Below are 20,453 nucleotides of genomic sequence, written 5' to 3' on the forward strand. Positions count from 1 at the left end.
ATGCAGCTCCTCGTGGACCAGCAGAGTCCATCCCTTGTGCGTCACCGGGTTGCAGCTTCCCCAGGAGCTCAGCACAGCCCAGGGCTGCTGCGCTGCCAGGTGGGGCGGCCTCAGAAGTAAAAGTAGCCACAGTTTCCTCCCCCAAACCTCCCAGAACCAGAGCTGCCTCCTCCGTAGGAGCTGCCCCCTCCATAGGAACCCCCCCCATAGGAGCTGCCTCCACCGCAGGAGCCCCCGAAGCCCCCGCCAGAGGAGCTGGAGCCAAAGGATCTTCTGCCTCCATAGGAGCCCCCAAAGGACCTCCTTCCTCCATAGGAGCCCCCGAAGCCAAAGGATCTACCCCCACCATAGGAGCCCCCAAAGCCCCCCATGGAGCTGCCCCCTCCATAGGATCCACCTATTCCCCCCATGGAGCTGCCCCCATAAGAACCTCCCATGGAGCTGCCCCCATAGGAGCCCCCCATGGAGCTGCCCCCATAGGAGCCCCCCATTCCCCCCATGGAGCTTCCTCCTCCTCCATAAGAACCCCCAAAGGAGCCCCCCGAGCCCCCGATGGGTGCTGGCAGCGTGGTGCCCACGATGCTCTCCTGGGGGCAGGAGCTCAGGATGGGGCCTGGGAAGGTGATGACCACGGGAGGAGGGTAGACCACGGCCCGGGAGTCCCCGCAGGAGGTGACACAGGGCTGGCTGCAGGCGTCCACGTAGGGCTCGGGGCACGTCACCTCGCAGGGGGACGAGCAGCCACTGCTCAGCAGAGCTCCTGAGGACATCTTTGGGGATGGAGAAGAACCTGCAGCAGAATGGAAATCATGAGTTCAACACCCCCAGAGGCCAGAGGGGACAACAGATCTTGCTCTGGTGTCCTTCACCAGCGGGGGAAAAAAGGTGGAAAGGAGAGTTTAGAAAGGTTCAGGGTTGTCCCTCTTCTGCGTTTTCCCCAAGTTCCTGCTGCTCTAGCAGTGCTGGGAATGATGGGGAGCAAAGGGAAGCCCCATCTGCCTTTGGAAGCACCTCATCCTCAAGACTTTGTTGGATCATAATACACACAGGACGGTGGCAAGGAACAATATTGAATTGATCCAAGTGCCTGAGGAAATCCAGACTCACAATTCATCAGCGCTGTCTGAAAACTCAGGCATTTAAAAGGCTGTAAATTTTAAAGCGGGGAAAAGGCCATCACAAGTCCCGCAGGAGAACGAACCCGCAGGGAAAGACAGAAAGGAATTTCCTGATAGTTCACAGGGAAAGCAAAAGGAGGTCCAACTCACCGGATCTGGAGGAGTAGAGAGGAAGAGCTGTCGCTGATGGGACTGAGGAGCTCTGGGAGCTCTTTTATAGCTCCTCAGACCACCGGTGGGATGGGAGCCACGCTTTGTGCAAGAGCTTCCCACGCGCTCCCCAAAGCGTGTTTTGCTGTATGGATTATTCCTTTAATCGGTCTAATTGTTCTTTAAGTGACGTGATGACTTTATAATTAATTCTAAGTCACGTTACAAGCCCTACACACCTTGTGTTTGATCTCACACCCCGACCCCCACAGCTGACGTTGTCCCCGGCGTTCCCTGGAATTGAAGCTGGAACAAGTATAGATGCTTAACAGGGGTTTTATTGATCTGATAAACAGGTTTAATGCACAATATTTCACTCTCCCACTTCCAAATCCAGCTTGGAAATCATTTGGGGGGGGGTTGATAAAGTGCTGCCACTCACTGGTGGTGCTGGAATGGGAGAACCAGCAGCAGGGCCTGGGGTTCCTCATGTAAATTGAGATTTCTCAACCCAACTGCAGGAGACCAGAAAGTTTCACGTTAATTGAGGAGTCAATGAAGAACTGCTGACAGGCAAAGCTGTCAAATCAAGGGCTGTCACTGGCACCTGACAGGACTTGTTCATGTTCTGTTGCAAGATCATTTAACCATCTCAGCTCCCTGTGCTCTACTTTCGGACTGGGGGCAGGAACACCGGGGATCTGGGGGTTTGTTATATATAAACATTAAATAAAACCATTACAGTGGGTAAAAAAATGAAGCATGGAATGATCAAAGGATCCCTGAGGATGGAAAAGCCCTCCCAGCCCACAGAGTCCACCCTGTGCCCCATCCCCACCTTGTCCCCCAGCCCAGAGCTCTCAGTGCCACGGCCAGGGGACAATCTCCAGGTGTGGGGACTCCCTGGGCAAGGCCTGTCTGTTAGAACCCCACAAAACCAGCCAGCACCTCTAAGTTCTCATGATGTTTCTGGTTGTTGCTCAGAGATCTCTCTTCCTGTCGATGCATTTGTGTCTCTTCCTCCCCAAAAAAACAAGGGGTTTTAAATCCAGGAATACCACTGTGCTTTTCCTGAAAAAAAAACACCAACAACCCAGTCCTTGGCCATTCTTAAGGCTCTTTTATTTTGTTTTAGATTAAAGCACCTTTACACAGCCAAAAATATTTGTGTTTTTTTTTTATTTTATTTTTCCTGGTGCCTCCAGGACAAGAGCTGTGTGTCCCTCTGGAACATTGCAGCTCTCCTGAGAGGTGGCAACAGGAGAGTTATGATGAGAAAATCACTCCTTGCTCTCACACAGTGCTTCCTGGTGCTTTCTTGGATGGCAGTGGACAATCCAAGAAATTCACCTGTTTAAACCCTTCTGTAAGGAGCTCCCTGGGGTGGGTGTTAAACAGGAAAAACGAGACACAAAGAGGAAATTTGCCCGTTTTCCCCGTTCTGCGCAATTCTAAATTCCATTTTCCTCCACGGAACAGAAAACATTTCTCCTGGCCAAGCCAAACTGGTGTTTTGCTGTTGCTCAAGGTGCAAAACCTGTTGCCTTCAGCCTCCCCAAAGCCAAGGGAGCTCAGCTGGAGAGTCAAACGAGGTCAGCAAATGGCCCCAGTCGCAAAATTCATACAAAAACTATTTCAGGATTAAAGTAAGACCGAGGGTGTGTTGCGCCTATTGGATGATGTGCAGCTGATTTACTAATCATTGCCACTTATCAAAGCAATTATTACAATTAGAAGGAGCTTATACAGCAAAACGTGTCGCCGCTTAAGTGTCGTGGCCCAAAGTGTGTTGCATGTCCTGGGAGTTGTTGGGAGGGTATAAAAACCCAGAGTTTCCTCCAGGATCCCCAACAGCTTCTCTTCAGTTTGATCTCCTCGGTGAGCCCTCGGTAAGTTCTGTGTGTTTATGTTCCTTTATATTAGTTGGGATGTCGTTATTGGTGTTTAATTCGGGAAATAATTTAATGTCAATGCTCAGCAATGATCAGCAACATGGACTTAATAATCTTGGAGGTCTTTTCTGACCCAGGTGATTCTGTGCTTCTCTAACACCAGTTTTGGGTTGTTTCTTAGGCAGGTGAGGTTTTTGTAGCCAGTCACAGCAATTATTGGCAGGAGCAGGTCTTAAAATGCGAGCCTGTGTTCTCCCAAACCACAAAGGGAAAGTGTCAATTAAATCCTGATTGTTTGATGAGGAGGTCACAACTTAACGACTTCCAGCGTGGCTTTTACTCAGAGTGGAGAAAAGCTGGAGTAAAAGATCAACTCCTCAAGAGTTGCTCTCGTGTTTATAAGACAATAATTCCTTCTGTCAGGAAACTATAAATTATATCATCGTGGCGAGTGTGTAAAGGCTCAGAGCTGTGTATGCATTTAAATTTACTCCTCTGCCTGTGCTGCAGGTTTCTCTCCATCCCAAAAGGTGTCTTCAGGACAGCTTTGGGAGCAATAGATGCTCCTCACCTGGACCAGTTCAATATTGCCCCTTACCACCATTATATGTAAATGTATATGATGATCCAACAAAGTCTTGAGGATGAGCTGCTTCCAAAGGCAGATGGGGCTTCCCTTTGCTCCCCATCATTCCCAGCACTGCTAGAGCAGCAGGAACTTGGGGAAAATGCAGAAGAGGGACAAACCTGAACCTTTCTAAACTCTCCTTTCCCCCTTTTTTCCCCGCTGGTGAAGGACACCAGAGCAAGATCTGTTGTCCCCTCTGGCCTCTGGGGGTGTTGAACTCATGATTTCCATTCTGCTGCAGGTTCTTCTCCATCCCCAAAGATGTCCTCAGGAGCTCTGCTGAGCAGTGGCTGCTCGTCCCCCTGCGAGGTGACGTGCCCCGAGCCCTACGTGGACGCCTGCAGCCAGCCCTGTGTCACCTCCTGCGGGGACTCCCGGGCCGTGGTCTACCCTCCTCCCGTGGTCATCACCTTCCCAGGCCCCATCCTGAGCTCCTGCCCCCAGGAGAGCATCGTGGGCACCACGCTGCCAGCACCCATCGGGGGCTCGGGGGGCTCCTTTGGGGGTTCTTACGGAGGAGGAGGAAGCTCCATGGGGGGAATGGGGGGCTCCTATGGGGGCAGCTCCATGGGGGGCTCCTATGGGGGCAGCTCCATGGGAGGCTCCTATGGGGGTAGCTCCATGGGGGGTTCTTATGGGGGCAGCTCCATGGGGGGAATAGGTGGATCCTATGGAGGGGGCAGCTCCATGGGGGGCTTTGGGGGCTCCTATGGTGGGGGTAGATCCTTTGGCTTCGGGGGTTCCTATGGAGGCAGGAGGTCCTTTGGGGGCTCCTATGGAGGCAGAAGATCCTTTGGCTCCAGCTCCTCTGGCGGGGGCTTCGGGGGCTCCTGCGGTGGAGGCAGCTCCTATGGGGGGGGTTCCTATGGAGGGGGCAGCTCCTACGGAGGGGGCAGCTCTGGTTCTGGGAGGTTTGGGGGAGGAAACTGTGGCTACTTTTACTTCTGAGGCCGCCCCACCTGGCAGCGCAGCAGCCCTGGGCTGTGCTGAGCTCCTGGGGAAGCTGCAACCCGGTGACGCACAAGGGATGGACTCTGCTGGTCCACGAGGAGCTGCATCACTTCCCAGATCCTTTGGAAACCTCCTGTGTGTGCTGTGTGACTGTATTCCCCAGCCCCTTCCCTGTCATTAAAGTCCTGTTGCATTCAAACTCAGTCTTTGGAGTTTTTGTCCTTGTAACTTGTGTTTTCAAGGGATATTGTTTTGGGTAATTCAGCAATTGGGAAAGATTGGAGGGTCCTGGTGAAGATCCAGGCCCCTTTATTACGTTGCAACACTGGGTTTGAGTGGGGGACAGTATATTTTGCACCACATCCTTCTAAATAGTCAACACTAAATAGTAGTATTTCCCACTAGTGTCACCTGGCAAGGAATCAAATGGGTAACTCATCTGATGCCTTCCTAGAAGCATGACCCGGTGTCAGCCACGTTCCACTCCAAACCAGGAACCTACAGGATCAGTTTGAACTGTAACATCATAGTACTGCCACCTGAAGGCCTCTGGTTTTCAGGTTTTTCTGGAAGAAACACCGAATATTTCAGGCTGTGTGCACTTGGCTCGGTGCTCCCTCTACCTCTTAATTGTCACCAAGACACTTTTCCCGTGCCAACCTGACCCAACCCTCTGAATGTGGTTGGACAGCTCTGCTGAGTAACGTGGAAGTGTCTGTGTGAGACCTGAATGGGAAGAAGAGAACAGAGAAAAGCAGAGAGACAAAGATAATAAATGTAATTTCTAGGATAATAATTTTTTTTTTAAGCCCTTGGCATTGGTTTTGAGAAATTAGAGGATCCCTGAGGTTGGAAAAGCTCTCCCAGGGCATCAAGATCACCCTGTGCCCCATCCCCACTTGGGGACTGACTCCCCAGACCCTTCCCCTTCTCAGGCTCCTCCAACAACTCATATCCATGTACCTGTTCACAAAACTGTTTGTTACTTCACCAGTTTGAAGCCCAAAAATCCTTTACCAACAGTGATTCTGCAATTGCTGCCTCATCTCTTGATTTTGTACATGGAAATAAATAAGTAGAGGCAGGAGAATAGATTAATTTATGCCTGTGAAAGTTGGACTTAACCAAAAGCTCCCTCTGGAGCTGCTCTGGGGAGGGCAGCTCATGCCAGGAGGGTGTGAGAGGCTCTTCCTCCAGCCCTGCTCCTGCCAAGGGGGGGCTTTTGTGGGAAGTGCCTGAGGCAGAAATAGGGCAAAGGAGGAACATCTGGAGCTGGAAATGCCACTCCAGAGGAGCTGAGCAGGGGGATGGAGCAGCTCTGATCCGTCAGAAAGGCTGGGAGAGTTGGGATTGTTCAGCCTGGAGAAGAGAAGCTTTTGGGGTGACCTGACTGGGGCCTTCCAGGACCTGAAGGGGCTACAAGGAATGTGGGGAGAGACTTTGGAGAAGGGATGGAGGGACAGGACAAAGGGGTGGGTTAAGACCAACAGAGAGGAGGTTTGGATGGATATTGGGAAGAAATTCCTCCTTGTGAGGGTAGGGAGGCCCTGGCACAGGTTACCCAGAGAAGCTGTGGCTGCCCCTGGATCCCTGGAAGTGTCCAAGGTCAGTTTGGAGCAACCTGGGCTAGTGGAAAGTGTCCCTGCCCATGGCAGGGGGTGGAACAGGATGATCTTTAAGGTCCCTTCCAACCCATTCCACGTTTCCACGATTCTATTCAAATCAGTGGCTCATCTCCCCCTCCCCCCCACAGCTCCACCTGTAGCTCTGGTTGGGTGGCAGGTCTGGTTGACCCCCTGACTTTGGGACCTTCCACCCAAACAAACTGTACCTGGACACGCTGAACACTTTCTGGGGCCATTTCCCTCCTTTCTGCACATGCACCACATATTTCTGTGCGATGATGAACTTTGTTCCCACCTCCTGGAAACGAAGCGATTTCGGGGGGGGATCCTCTGGGCAGAGAGCGCTTTATTGCAAGTGTTCTGAGGAAATGCTTTCGGATAGTTTTGCAAACACCTGGTAATATTTTATATATGCAAAGTATTGTGGCGCTCTGATGTTTAATAACAGGCTGCTGGGATTGAAACTCCCCAGGATTGAATCATAGCGTCGCTTGAAAATAAATGTGTCAGGGCCACCCACGTGATTCCGTGAGTCAGGGCATGATAAACACCTTGGGAATTGGGATCCCTTTGGTTCTGAGGATTACAAGCCGGCCCTGTGTTTGTTATCCTAATGATATTATTGAAATCGAGCTGGCCAAGTATTCACCTCTCCAAATCAGGGCATATTTGGGGATTTAAATGGGATTGTGCTTCTCTCACCTGAGGGGGCTGAGCTCCAAACATGCTGCTTCATCACAGCAGGTCAAGTTGGGCCAAGACTGGGGAGCTGTAACTCTTAGTCCTTCTGGATCTGAAGTTGTCCTGAGAAACCCTAAATCGATCAGTTGTTCCTCTTTTCCCTGGTTTTCCGTGTGTTAAACAGGGAATGAGCAGCTTTGGTGGCTTTGCCAGGGTGCTGCTCCCTTCCCCCTGAGTTTCCCACACTCTTCCTCACACTCACAACGTGCCTTTCTGGTGCAGCTGTGACCAAAACCACCACGAACTGGGCTGGGGATGGAGTGATTTATCCCATACCAGGATCCCTCTGACCATCCCACTTTGACCAAAATGAGCTTTCTCCTCTTATGTTTCTTCCTGGGAATGACCAGGAATTGCGTGGCAGAGGAGGAGGCATCTTGTGCTAAAAACTGGGGCTCCATCAAGTCCTGGTGCTGTTTCATATCCCAGAATAGTCCTGAAGGGACCTCTGGAGATCACCCAGGGCAGGGGTGACACAAGGACACGTCCAGGTGGGTTTGGGATGCCTCCAGAGAGGGAGATTCCAAACCTTTCCCGGGCAGCTGCTCCACCCTCCGTGGAAAGAAGTCCTTCCTCACGTCAAGATGGAACTTGTTGTGTTTTATTTTATGCCCCTAAACCTGGGACATTTTGGACTGTTGTATTTTGGAGTGTCAGGTGAGGAGCCAGGACTGTCTCTGGGAGGCAATTTGAACACACCAGTCATGCAGTGACTCTGTAAACACGTCCTAACAAGCTTTAAACCAGCCAGCACACTCAGGCCTAATGTTAGGTTAGGCTCTTATGCATTCTTGGAGGCCCTGATGTTAAGCCAGGAAAACAAAGTGCTGTTTTTTTAAGGACTGGAAGGGAGAGCCCTGGGAGCTCTGAGCAGCTGCAGCACAGACAGAGCTCCCACTAAGCCGGGCTTTAATTCTTCCACACCCCAGAACCGGGATTGAGGCTGAAAACTGGGAAACCAGAGGAATCCAGGGACAAGTCACGTGCTGGCAAGAACGGGGTAATCAACACAAACAGTAAGCAAAGCAAAACAATTACTGTAATTACCCTCCAAATTGGGTTTGGGGAGTAATGGAGCCTAATGCCCAAATATGACGTTATTTTCTTGCATCAGCCTGGTGGTCCAGGCAGGTATATAAGGCAATTCCTGCTTCAGAAACCTTCCAGCAGGTTCTCTTGGCCTCTCCTCGGTGAACTGAGTAAGTTGGATTCTGATATCGTTTTTTTTACCTGAAATAAATTAAAAGAAAAAAAAATAATTATAGTTTTGGAAACATTTAACGTTTCATTCAGGGCTGGATTTCAGATTCGTGTTCTGTGATTCTGGGCAATATTCAGGAGTTTATTTTCCTGAAAGAGCCATTTGCCAATTGTTCATTCAGAAGTGCTGCTGGCTTGAGGTGTAAAACTGGATTTGAATTCTAGATTATATCAAAATTTATGAAAATTTAATGTATAGAGCCTTTAAAAAGCCTTAAAATATCTCAGCCAGTGATACCCACCTGGTGGGGTGGTCCTCACCTTGTGGCTTCTACTCTTTATCTAATTTTGGGCAGACATGCTGTGTAAATATTGGCATGGGCTACAGAAATACTGAGACAGCTGCAGTCACCTTTTGGGCTCAGAGCTGTAAATTCCTTGGGAAGTTGCTTTGGGGGGGTTTATTCTATTTATGCAAAGCAGTGGTCCTATGGAAAACACCTCACAGGCTGCGTAGGAACGGATTATCCAGTGGGAATTTTTGTACTCCGGGTTTTGTGTTTGGGTCTGGGTTTCACTTCTCCTTTTCCCTTGGTTTGGTCTCTGCTGTGGGTCAAGCCAAGAACACAGAGTTAATTGTTGCAGAAGGTTGAAAGGGTGGAACCTGAAGAGAGTGGCTGGATTGGGGTTTAAAGGTCAGGAGAAGTTTGGGGGAATGATGGATATTTTGGCATTGTGTCTAGAAAAAGAAAACACAAATTGCTTGAGTCAGACTCAGCCCCACCCAGGCTTTTCCAATATGCAGCAGTTAAGACAATAAAGAATCACCTTGGCTGAAACCAAAATATTCCATTTAATCTCGAACAACAGATTAAGAGGCTCCTTAATTCAGTACGAGTTGGAATTTGGTTACATTTGAATGGCAACTTGGAATGTAGCTTGATTGCATTTTCCAAATCACCTCCCCACCCTTCGATTTATTTCAAAAGACCGAAAAAGGCGCAGAATTCAGCCCAGGTTTGTGAATGGTTTTACTCCCTCAGGAATTTAAATTCAGGTACCTGCTGCTGGGTTTTTGCTGTGCTCCAGCTTTTCCCCTTGTGAGCTTGCAAAAGTTTATTTGTTTGATTTTCCAAGTGAGCCTGATACTAAATCTCTGTATTAAGGTTCAAAGTGACTGCACTAAACCCTGAGTTATTTCTATCCTGATGGGATCCATTCCCTCACAGGATGATATTCCTGTCTTTTGTCTGCTTGACCCAGACTATGCAAATCCAATGCGGTGAAACATCTCGTGCTTTCCATTCCTCAACGCCCGGTGCTGCGTCACCCCTAATTTCACTGACCTCCCCTTCCAAATCACAGAGGAGAGGACAATTGTTCCTCCAGCAGCCCCCCTAGAGGTGCTTTGGTGTCTGCAGGGAGGGTTTTGGGCCCCGAAAGGTCGCGGAGAAGAGCAAAGCGAAGCGGGGCAGGGTGGTGACCACTTTATCTACCAACTCCTGTCGCTTGGATGTTGATCCCGTCCTTCCAGCTGCCTTGGTTTCACTCACACGTGTGGGTTCCTTGCAGGTGGGCAGCACAAGCTCGAGGATGTCGTGCGAGAAAAGCGCGTGCGTGGAACCGCGTCCCTGCGACCTGAAATGCCCCGACCCGCGCGCGGCCGCCTGCACCGAGCCCTGTGTCATCGCCTGCCCCGACTCCAGGGTGATCATCTTCCCCCCTCCCGTGGTGGTGACCATCCCGGGGCCCATCCTCACTACGTACCCGCAGGAGACCGTGGTGGGCTCCACGGAGTCGGCCGAGCTGGCGGGAGCGCTGGAGTCGGGCGTGGCCATCGGGGGGTCGCAGAAGGGCCTGGAGTGCCTCGAGTCCTGCTGTGCCCCCAAGTTTGCGACCAAGTGTGAGCCCGTGTGCGTGCCTCAGTGCGCCCCGTGTCCTCCACCCTGTGCTCCATGTGCTCCACCGTGTGCTCCATGTGCTCCACCCTGTGCTCCACCCTGTGCTCCACCCTGTGCTCCACCGTGCACTACCAAGTGCACTCCTTGTGCCACCCCCTGCGCCACCAAGTGCGCCCCACCGTGCCCCGCGCCGTGTGCCACCCCTGTGCCACCAAGTGCACCCCACCGTGCCCCGCACCCTGTGCCACCCCCTGCGCCACCAAGTGCGCCCCGCCGTGCCCCGCGCCGTGCCCCGCGCCCTGTGCCACCCCGTGTGCCACCAAGTGCGTCACCAAGTGCGTGCCGACCTGTGCCACCCCCTGCGCTCCCCAGTGCGCTACCAAGTGTGTGCCCGAGTGCTCCTACACCTACTCCACCCGCTGGAAGCACCCTTGCCAGAGGGGCATCTGCAAGAAGGTCTAATCGGCTGCAAGTCGACAGTCACGGCAAGAAAACAAGGAAAGAAGTGAAGGAACACGGAACGTGATGGACGGGATACCGGAGAGGGAAGCGACGCTGGAAACCAGGAACTCTGCGTTTAACTCCTTGTAATGCTTTAGCTTAGATTTCTTTATTCTCGTGGCTTTGCATCTTAAGTCTGTGCTTTTAACTTTTTCTACCCAGTCTGACACTGAGCACGGTTTTGGAAGGAAGGGATTTGGTTTCAAATGGCAGGGATTTTGGTTTGGAAGCGGTAGGGCTTGGAACGGGACTCAGCAAGTGGCGAGGGAAGGGAACGTCGCGAGGAAAGGGGTCACACTGGAGGAACTGGGGAATTTTGGGTTTAGCTTTTCTTGTCTCTAGAGAAATGCTCCTTCTAGCCTGCGTTATTCTTTCTGCAAATGTTCACTTCCACTTTGCATTCACATTAAAATGCTCCTGCATCAAACCGTTTGCCTTCTGAATCTCCTTTTGCCTCTGCTCCTTGGCTGCAGCGCTCTCTCGGTGACACTCAGCCTTTGTTTAGATGAACAGGTGAGACTCCTCCTCTTGACCACTCAAAGCTTGACGCCCAGGTAAAGTTAAGGAGTTGGTTCTGCTCTGTGCCAAGAGGGGATGTCAGTCAGGAAAGCAGTGAGCAAAGGTCTAATTCACAGAGGGACCTGGTTAAACCCTCCAAATGACAGCAAAATGTCTGGGTTTGGAGTGCCCTGTTCTAACTCACAACCAGCCTTCTTTGGAGACTTTCTTCTCTGTGAACAAACTGAAGGGAGCCAAATTCAAGCTGCTCTTTTTTTTTTTTTTTCTGCATCCCACCTTTTTTCTGAACTGCTTTTGCACGGGACTCTTTTGCACATCTCAGTGGTGATGGTCACGGGTGGACCTGCAGCACCAGTTCTTGGCTTGGCCAGAGCCCCAGGTTCCAACACCTCCCAGCTGGTGCCAGCAGTGGAGCCCTTTGGGCTGTTTAGGACATCAGGTATGTCCTGCTCATGCCAGACAATTCCAGGTGGTGTTTTTCCTCCTAAAGGTTATGTTAATTCCATTCTTCCCTAATGGCTCCCTACACGTGTTTGCTCTCCGGGTGCCTGTGGAATACCATGTTATTCCTGCAATTACACCCACCCAGAAACATCCCAAGACTTCCTCAGAACAAAGGGAGCCAGGCTGCTTCCCAGACACTCACTGATGTGTTACACCTGTAACGTGGTATGTTAATTTAATGTTAATAATATATTATTTGGGTTACATTCCCCGAGCCTCTGTAATAACTGGTGAAGAAAAAGGTCATTATTTCACACACGTTTATTTCTATATCTTCTCAAGATATTTATTTTTTTTTTTTTAGTAAAGTGATTATTTTCATTATAAAGTTGCTCTTCTTTTGTTTTATGATGCCTTTCATGCTCATAATCAAGACATAAAGCTTGAGTTTAAAAGAGGGACTCACAAGATACATTTGGAGCCCTCATTTCAGTCACTCCTGAAGTTCACTCTCCAGGTGGCAGCATTTTAAAACAAGATGGGTGTTTTTTTTAACATAAAATAAAATAAATTTATTAATAAAATAATAATTTTATAAGCAGCAAAACCTGAGCCACAAACCAGTTGCAGATAAACCACCAAAGCTCCCACTGTGAAGACACTTGGCAGCAGCCAGGAATTTGTCTTCCTGTGGCTGGGAAGGTCTGGAGGAGCAATTAATAAATGTCAGAGGATTTGCAGGTTCCTCTTTCTTGCCAGCCCCCTTCCCAGCCTGGAGGGACAATCTCTGGGGGCAGGCTGGTCTCTCCTGAGGGGATGGGGTGAGGTTGGTGGGGCTGAAGGACCCAACTGGGCTGTTGCTCTGCTGGCCCAGTTCTGTGCTGGAGCTGCTCCCTCCTGTGGAATCAGCTCAGGCTGACTCAGACCCAGCCTGGCAGGGAGGGACTGCAAAACCTACCTGTAAGTCTGGGTCTGTGCTCCAGGATGGTCTAGGTCCATGCTCCAGGCTGGCTTAGGTCCCTGCTCCAGGCAGGCCTAAGCACGTTCCCCCAGCTGAGGTCACCACAAACCAACCATGGAGTGACCTGGATCGGTGTCTGGAGCCCTTTCTGCCAACCACACGCTCAGGAGAGCTCCTGGTACAACCACAACCTCTGCAAGGTCTTCATCAGCTCCTGTTCCTGAAGATCAGCCCATGGATCAGCCCCTGCCGGTCCCTCCCCTCCATCCCTGTCTCTGTTTACAACCCAAGGCAGCTCCAATCACTTTCCCAGCTCTTCTGGTTGTCATCACTTTTGGCCATCGCTGCTATTTTATGGAAAGAAGGTGGTTATTATGTCCCTTTTGATAGGAAAGATAATTGCTGCCCTAAAGAGGATTGATCTGCTCCCATGGGGGAGCCTGGGTTAGACTCAGCTTTGGTATCTTTTGAAATGCCTGACATAAATCACAGGATCTCCTGAACACCACAGAGAAGTTCTAAGGTTTGGCTGCCCTGAGACAAATCCAATAACACAGCTTTGGCTACAACCTGATCCAAAAACTAATACCAAGAGTGTGGATTAAAAAGATTGACAAGTGTAAACATTTATTCCACTCGGAGCAAGCAACATTTGCAAAAGCAGTTCAGGAATGATCCACCACACACCATTTGGGCGAGCACAGCACTCACAGGGCCCTCAGCAAGATTTAATCTCTGCACATGAATCAGCCCTGCAAATATTCCAGGCAGTGCCCTTGGGTTGCCAAACCCTGAGTCAGTAAGACCTGCTAATGAACCAAAAGGCTTTGTTTTGCATAAAAGGTAGATGGAATCAAAGACTGGTTTGGGTTGGAAGGGACCTGACAGATCAGCTCGCTCCACCCCCGTGCCATGGGCAGGGACACCTTCCACTATTCCAGTTTGCTCCAACCTGGCCTTGGACACTTCCAGGGATGGGGCAGCCACAGCTTCTCTGGGTAACCTGTGCCAGGGCCTCCCCACTCTCTCAGGGAAGGATTTCTTCCTAATATTTACCCTAAATTTCCCTATTTCAATCTGAACTATTGGGATTACTCATCACCCTCCGTCACAAAGAATATTTGTGTTTCTGTGCTTAAAAAAAAAAGCCTCTTTTTCTCCTTGTTGACCAGTCTGCTGCCAGTGTGTCAAAGTGACCTCCAGATGATGGTGAGTCACTGGGAGATCCCTGGAGCAGCAGCCTGGCTCAGAACAGCCATTTCAGGAGATGTTCCCACTGATGGCTCTCTGGCTGCAGGGCTCTGCAGGTTGCCACCCTCCCAACTGCTGGAGTGAGACATCCCAGTGTTGACTAATTCCCCTCTAAAAGGTGCCACTGGTGATGTTTCCCCAAGGAGGCTGTGACTGGAAGCTCTGAAAGCTTTACAGTTGATGGGTCATGAGTTAAACCTGAAGTCTCTGAGCTTGTTTTTCAACTCCATGGGCCAAATCCTCCCCAGCTTGTCTATCCTGTCCTTCCCAAGGTGCTCAGGGGGTCACGGATGGGGAGCTGACTCGGAAGAGCAACACAATTTCCCCCATTATAACACCAGTTCCCCCTGGCAGCAACCAGCAAACCACCCTCAAAGCTACTGGAAACTCCTCCCTAAAGTTGCATTTTCACGCTATAAATTATTCATTTGTTTTCCCTGTCGGTTCAGAAGCGCTGGAGACCAAACCACTGACCAGAGGAGGAAAGACTGGAAGGTAAATGGTGACAAAGGCACTGCTAATGCTGTTAAAATCAGGATTAGCATTGTTTCCCAACAGCCACTGCTGTTCTTGCTCCTCTTAATTGTTCGATGTAACTGGACTGGTTGCATTTATAGGGGTTCTATAAATCTGTCTCCTGCCATTCCACATGTTGTTATTTTATGCTTATAGGGAGAAAAGCCCTCAGGAAATATCTCATGGGCCTGTGTTTGTGCAGCATCTGCCCCTTCAGGGTGTCCAACACAACTGGAGCTTCTACCAATTACTGGAATTTACAGGCTGTGTAATAAGATAATGAGTCCATAATTGTTAATCCTAATTCTGCTGCTGATTCCTTGGAGGAACCTGAACCGTGTGGGAGAGTGGCAGGAATTCACTCCCTCCTGGACATTGTTTTTACTGATTTATAATTTACTGCACTGCACATTTTGGGCTTACAGAGACTCAACTCTCCCTTCCCCTCCTGGAGTGACAGGACAAGGGGGAATTGCACTTCCATGGGGGCCAAAAAGATCTTGAGGTGCTGCAGAATGTCCAGAAACACAACATTTCTTTTCAAAGAAAATGGGCAAAAGTCCACCTTAGATTTTGAAAACTTCGAGTTAAATACCTTGGTCAATGTGTTGAAACCCAGATCCTCCAGCTGGAAGCAGAGCTGGAGAGTAAATAAATCCGTGGGCTCCCAATTTCCACGGTGAATTAAAAATTCTTAACACAATGATATAACAAGCAGAATTATTCCTGGAGAAGGAAGGCTTATGGAATTTGTGCTACATATGTTTAATGAGAAGATCTGAGTTTATCCCACTACAAGGCTTGTTTCAATTTGGTTTTTTTTTTAACAGCTTAAGCTCAGATTTTATGCAGGGAAATCCTCTTATGTATTTTTCAGTTGATAGAGCAGATTTACACCACATAAAGACCAGAAGGTTTGCACATTTAACACTTTGATTTTAGTGCAGCAAAGAAAATAAATGGCCTTCTGTGTCAAATAAAACAACCATGACCTGCAGAGCCAGGAAGGGTCTGCTCAGGAGGATGATGAGATCAAGTTTTAAGGTGAAACTATTACTCACTATCAAGAACCTAAAAGGGCAACAACATGTAATTAATTTTATTACACTCGAGCTCTGTATCTACAACATGTTAATCACACAGAGGTGCTTTGAAGTCCTTGATTCTGTGGCAACGAAAAAAAAATAAAAAAATTAAAACAACAACGGCTAAATTGTTGCCTGGAGCTTCCTCATAACCATCCCACAGAACTTAATCCATGCCTAAAGTACAGGGCTCAAATTGGGAAGGGTGTAAACAGGCAGAGGCAGGAAGGAATTGTGGCAGGGGATGGGTTCTCCTTCCTCCTGCCCCATCCAGTGGCAAAGTGCAGGCTCAGAGCTGTAAATCCCCCCACTTGTGAGGGTCGGTGGTTTGCATTTGCAGCCACCTTGGGGGTGGAGTTCACCAGGAAAATCACGGGGAGAGTTTGTGCCTGGAGAAGGGAACATGGAATGGCACCTCAGAGCTCATCTCATTCCACTTAGCCCAGGGTGCTTCCAAGCCCCGTCCAACCTGGCCTTGGACACTCCCAGGGATGGGGAATAACCTGTGTCAGGGCCTCTCCCCACCCTCACAGGGAAGAATTCCTTCCTAATTTCTGCCCTAACCCTCCTCTCTGGCGGTTTGGAACGTGGGGACGGTTCAAAGGTTGGACTTGAGGAACCTGGAGGTCTTTTCCAGCCTAAGCGATTTTGCGATTCCTGCGTTGTCGCTGCAAGCCGGTGATCAGGGAGAAGCCTAAATCACCTGTCAGATGGATATCTGCCTTCCGGGGCTCTGAACAACCACCCCTCAGAGAGATAATTACAGCAGGAGAGGAACGAGCCAAGGAACAACCTCCGATTTGCAAGTAAATGAGATAATCACCTATAAGTAGGCCTTTTACCCTCCAGGCACTCGGAGGGATTGTATAAAAGCACTCGCAGCTCAGGGCTGTTTACCTGCATCTCCAAACTTTCCCTCTCCGGTGGATCGGGTAAGTCTGGGCTTCCTCTTTTGACTGTTAGGTCTTTGCTTTTCAGGGCTGAGCTTTGTTACTCTGCCAAGCTGGGTGGCTTCAAATAGATCTCTGCTGCAAACCGGGCTTTGAGAGGCGTGGATTATGGGGAGGTGATCAGAGACTTAGAGACTTAAAGATCCCTTTGTAGACACTTTGCCTTGAGCCCACAGGGCTTTAAATTCTCTCCTCTGCTCGTCCAGCCTCGCTATAGAAGAGCTTCGTTGTAAGTTGGTTTTTTTTAGGACGGAAGGAGCTGGGCACCCGATGTTATTTTGATCTCCTCCCTGTCTTTTAGACCAATCTCTGGGGAATAAAAAAGCCCACTCCTGCACTTCCCAGAGCCATGTCCTACTGCGGAGAGCTGTGCCTGCCCTGCAGCAACCCCTGCGAGGTGAGCTGCCCTCAGCCCGTGGCCAACGCCTGCAACGAGCTGTGTGTGACCTCCTGCGAGGACTCCAAGGCTGTGATTTACCCCCCACCCGTCGTCCTGACTTTTCCGGGGCCCATCCTCAGCTCCTGCCCGCAGGAAAGCGTGGTGGGCAGCTGCAGCCCCCCGGGCATCGTCGGCCGCTCCTTTGGCTCCGGGGGCTCCCTGGGTTACAGGGGGTACGGAAATCCTGCTGGTTTGAGGGGCTCCATCCTCTTTGGAGGTGCCAGCGGTTATGGGGGCGTGTAATTCCAGCAGATCCTACAATTCGGGCTGCTCGGTCCTGGGAAGGGGGAGTTGCAGCCCGTACCTTTACCGCCGGTACAGCACCTGCAGCCGAGGGAGTTGCGGTCCCTGCTAAAGAATTCCCGGCAGTTCGGTTGCCAGGATGTGGAAAACGCGGCAGAAAAACCAATGGATACGGAGCTGGAATTAGAGGGCAGCGCTAAGGAAAGTAGAAATTCATGTAGGAAATGCAGCAGCTTTGTGATTTGGAAAGGTCCTGAAGTGTCTGTGTGTGTTCCCTGTGTTATTGTGACTGTTGGCTTTGCTTCTTGTGCCCATTAAAAGCCCTATTGCACAGCACTTGACCTGTGTTCATTCCACCCCTCTCTGCCTTCTGAGATCCCTTATTTCTGTTCAAGATGCTGCATTTAATTCCCATTAGTCACCAAGGATGGTTTCCCTCCAGCCACAAGTACTCAGATACTTTAGAAATGAGAGTTTTGGCCTTTCTGTATTAAAAAAAATGCTCTTAAGAGCCAGAGAAAAGCACTGCTTCTCCCTGTTTGGGTCATCTCCATGGAGGAGCTGAAGCCAAGGCTTTCCCAGGATAGAATGGAAATCTATTCCCAGCACAGGCATTTGCAATTAGCAGATGCCTTTAAGCAGAAAATACACTTTAAAAATGTAGTAAAAAACATTGAGGTCACTCCTTTCTCTTTGTAAGCTGGTGAGAGGATGGAGAGGAATTCTGATCCAACAAGCCAGTGCAATTATGTAATTGCAGAATTCCAGGATGATTTAGGATGGAAAAGCCCTCCCAACCCGTGGAGTCCCCCCTGTGCCCCATCCCCACCTTGTCCCCCAACCCAGAGCACTCAGTGCCACTTCCAGTCCTTCCTTGGACACTTCCAGGGTGGGGACTCCAAACCTCCCTGGGCAGCCCCTGCCAAGGCCTCACCACCCTTTCCAGGAGGAAATTCCTCCTCATGCCCAACCTGACCCTCCCCTGGCACAGCTGGAGGCCATTCCCTCTTGTCCTGTGCAATTACCTGGGAGAAGATCCTGACCCTTACCTGGCTCCCCTTCCTGTCAGGGAGCTGCAGAGATCCAGAAGGTCCTCCCTGATGCCTTATCCCACCCCTCTCACCAAAAATCCTCACAGAAGATTTTAGGGCCATCCCCATCAACCGAGGGCACCACTTGAGCACCACTGGCCAATAGTTTTCAGATGAGGAGAGAAACAAACCAGAGAACAAATGCTGTTGCGATGCAACATCAGCTTTAATTGAGGGAGGGCAAGGACTTCACGGCAGCAGAACATCATCCAGAGGGCACAGAGGAGGCCTGAGGGGTTTGCTGGGGCCGAGTCCTTCTGCCCCTTGGAAAGCCACGTCCCTCTGCTCCCTCATGGACTGGTACTTTGCTCCCATCCCTGCTGGTTCTCTGATTCCTCAGGGAATCCCTGCAGGGCTTAGCAGGGCCTGCAGCTCCCACCACGGTAAGCGGAGTAGCGGGAATAGGAGGGGTAGGAATATCGGCCGTACAGGGAAGCGCCGCAATCCAAGGAGCTCTGAGCGACCCCAGAGCTCCCCCAGCCAAAGGAACCTCCCAGCCCCACGGGCATCGAGGTGCCCACCACGCTCTCCTGGGGGCAGGAGCTCAGGATGGGGCCCGGGAAGACGATGGACACGGGAGGAGGGTAGACCACGGCCCGGGAGTCCCCGCAGGAGGTGACACAGGGCTGGCTCCAGGCGTCGGCCACCGGCTGGGGACAGGTCACCTCGCAGGGAGAGAAGCTGCTGGAAGGGCACAGCTGCCTGTAGAAGGACATCCTGCTGGCTGGGATTGAGTCTGGAACACACACATAGAGGGGGGAGAACAGGGGGTTGGCAAAGGGGAGCCTTGTGTAGTCAAAGCAAGAAGTTACCCTTGCAATCCCAGCGTGGTTTGGGCTGGAAGGGACCTCAAGGATCCTCTCCTTCCAAGGCCTGCCATGGATTAGGCTGTGCCAGATTAGGTGTTAGAAAGAAATTGCTCCCTGGGAGTGGGGACACCCTGGCACAGGTTAGTCCATGGATGTCCCTTCCCTGGAAGTGTCCAAGGCCAGCTTGGACAGGGCTTGGAGCAACCTGGGTTAGTGGAAGGTGTCCCTGCCCATGGCAGGGGGTGGAATGAGATGGGATTTAAGGTCCCTTCCAACCCAAACCATTCCATGATTTCTTGAAGTCTGATGCTTCCCCTCTAAATCCCCTTCCCTCCAAACTCTGACAGGATGAAAGAACCACCAGAATCCTTTTAATTTAATGAAAAGAAACCTTCTACTAATAACAGGCAAAGCCATGTGAAGAGCTCAGACATAAGCACATTAAACCCACCATTCAATGATTCTGTAAATCTCAATCTTTAAAGTCCCTTCCAACCCAAACCATTCCATGAATCCATAACTCTTATTAAAGTGGCTTTTAAGTCAGACTTACCCAGTTGAGCACCAAGGAGAAGCCAAGAGGAGTGGATTGAAGAGCTCTGGGCTTGGAGCACTTTTATACTGTTCTCCAGGGTCTGAGCCACCCTTTGGGCATTCAGCCCTTCCCAGTTACACACCAAACTTCCCTGCATTTGTCACGGCACCGGGTGGAGGGATCCTTGCAGATTGTTTGCTCTTAGGCAACCAGGAGCTGAGTGGTATCAGCCCATGGGAACCTTTCAGCTCAAAACAAGGTTGGGATTCACCCTCCGTGGTTTCTTTCTGCTCAGCACAAAAAATGAACTTCCTCCTTCCACTTGCCCGAGCTTCAAAGCACAAAACTCCAAAATGTGCTGCTCTGGCCCGAAATATCCCAGTGGGCCCTTCTTTAGTTACAGGATTTTGCATTAAATACATTTACAACTGAGGAATTATGGCCAGCTCCTCACCCGGTGTAACAGAACACAGAGCAAAGCAAGGGGGTCAAACTCCTGCGCCTGAATTTGATGTTCTTAAAGGACTTTGAACTCAAAAATGTAGCTCACAGGGTTTGTTTTAATTGCAGGGCCAAGTTGGGTTACACGTGATGGTTCCCTCCTGGCAGCAGAAGCCGTGGAAGGAGCCCTGTCCCTGCCCTGCTGAGGGCTGTAATCTGCATTCCTGTGGGTTCTCCAGGTGGGATGGAAATGCTCTGTCTCCACTGGCCTTTTGTTATAAACACACACGTTGTCTGGTGTTGCTCCTCAACCTACTTTGAGAATGAGAGTTTTGACCCTTCAGGGAAAACCCAACCTGGAAAACCAAAAAATGGCACAGAGTGCAGACCCGGGGCAAGGTGGAGATTAAGGCCCAGGGGGGTCTGGAGCAGATTCCCACTACCCAAGAATCTGGGGGGAGG

The 20,453-nt window shown here is 50.5% G+C and overlaps 4 protein-coding genes across 4 annotated transcripts; 2 read left to right on the forward strand and 2 right to left on the reverse strand.

Annotated features, from left to right (window-relative positions):
• Nucleotides 1-110: 110 nt before the first annotated feature.
• On the reverse strand, nt 111-770 carry LOC126647800 (keratin, type I cytoskeletal 9-like). Its single transcript, XM_050330331.1, has one exon. The coding sequence runs from the start codon at nt 768-770 to the stop codon at nt 111-113; it is 660 nt and encodes a 219-aa protein (XP_050186288.1).
• A 3,279-nt stretch (nt 771-4,049) lies between these two features.
• Nucleotides 4,050-4,736, forward strand: LOC126647801 (keratin, type I cytoskeletal 9-like). The gene has a single exon (XM_050330332.1). It carries the CDS (start codon nt 4,050-4,052, stop codon nt 4,734-4,736), a length of 687 nt encoding a protein of 228 aa, XP_050186289.1.
• Nucleotides 4,737-16,782: 12,046 nt separating this feature from the next.
• Nucleotides 16,783-17,115, forward strand: LOC126647802 (scale keratin-like). The gene has a single exon (XM_050330333.1). The coding sequence runs from the start codon at nt 16,783-16,785 to the stop codon at nt 17,113-17,115; it is 333 nt and encodes a 110-aa protein (XP_050186290.1).
• Nucleotides 17,116-18,562: 1,447 nt separating this feature from the next.
• Nucleotides 18,563-18,922, reverse strand: LOC126647803 (scale keratin-like). Its single transcript, XM_050330334.1, has one exon. It carries the CDS (start codon nt 18,920-18,922, stop codon nt 18,563-18,565), a length of 360 nt encoding a protein of 119 aa, XP_050186291.1.
• Between the last annotated feature and the right edge of the window lie 1,531 nt (nt 18,923-20,453).

This window comes from Myiozetetes cayanensis, unplaced genomic scaffold, assembly GCF_022539395.1.
Source record: "Myiozetetes cayanensis isolate MyiCay16 unplaced genomic scaffold, myiCay2020 scf41, whole genome shotgun sequence".
Taxonomy (NCBI): domain Eukaryota; kingdom Metazoa; phylum Chordata; class Aves; order Passeriformes; family Tyrannidae; genus Myiozetetes; species Myiozetetes cayanensis.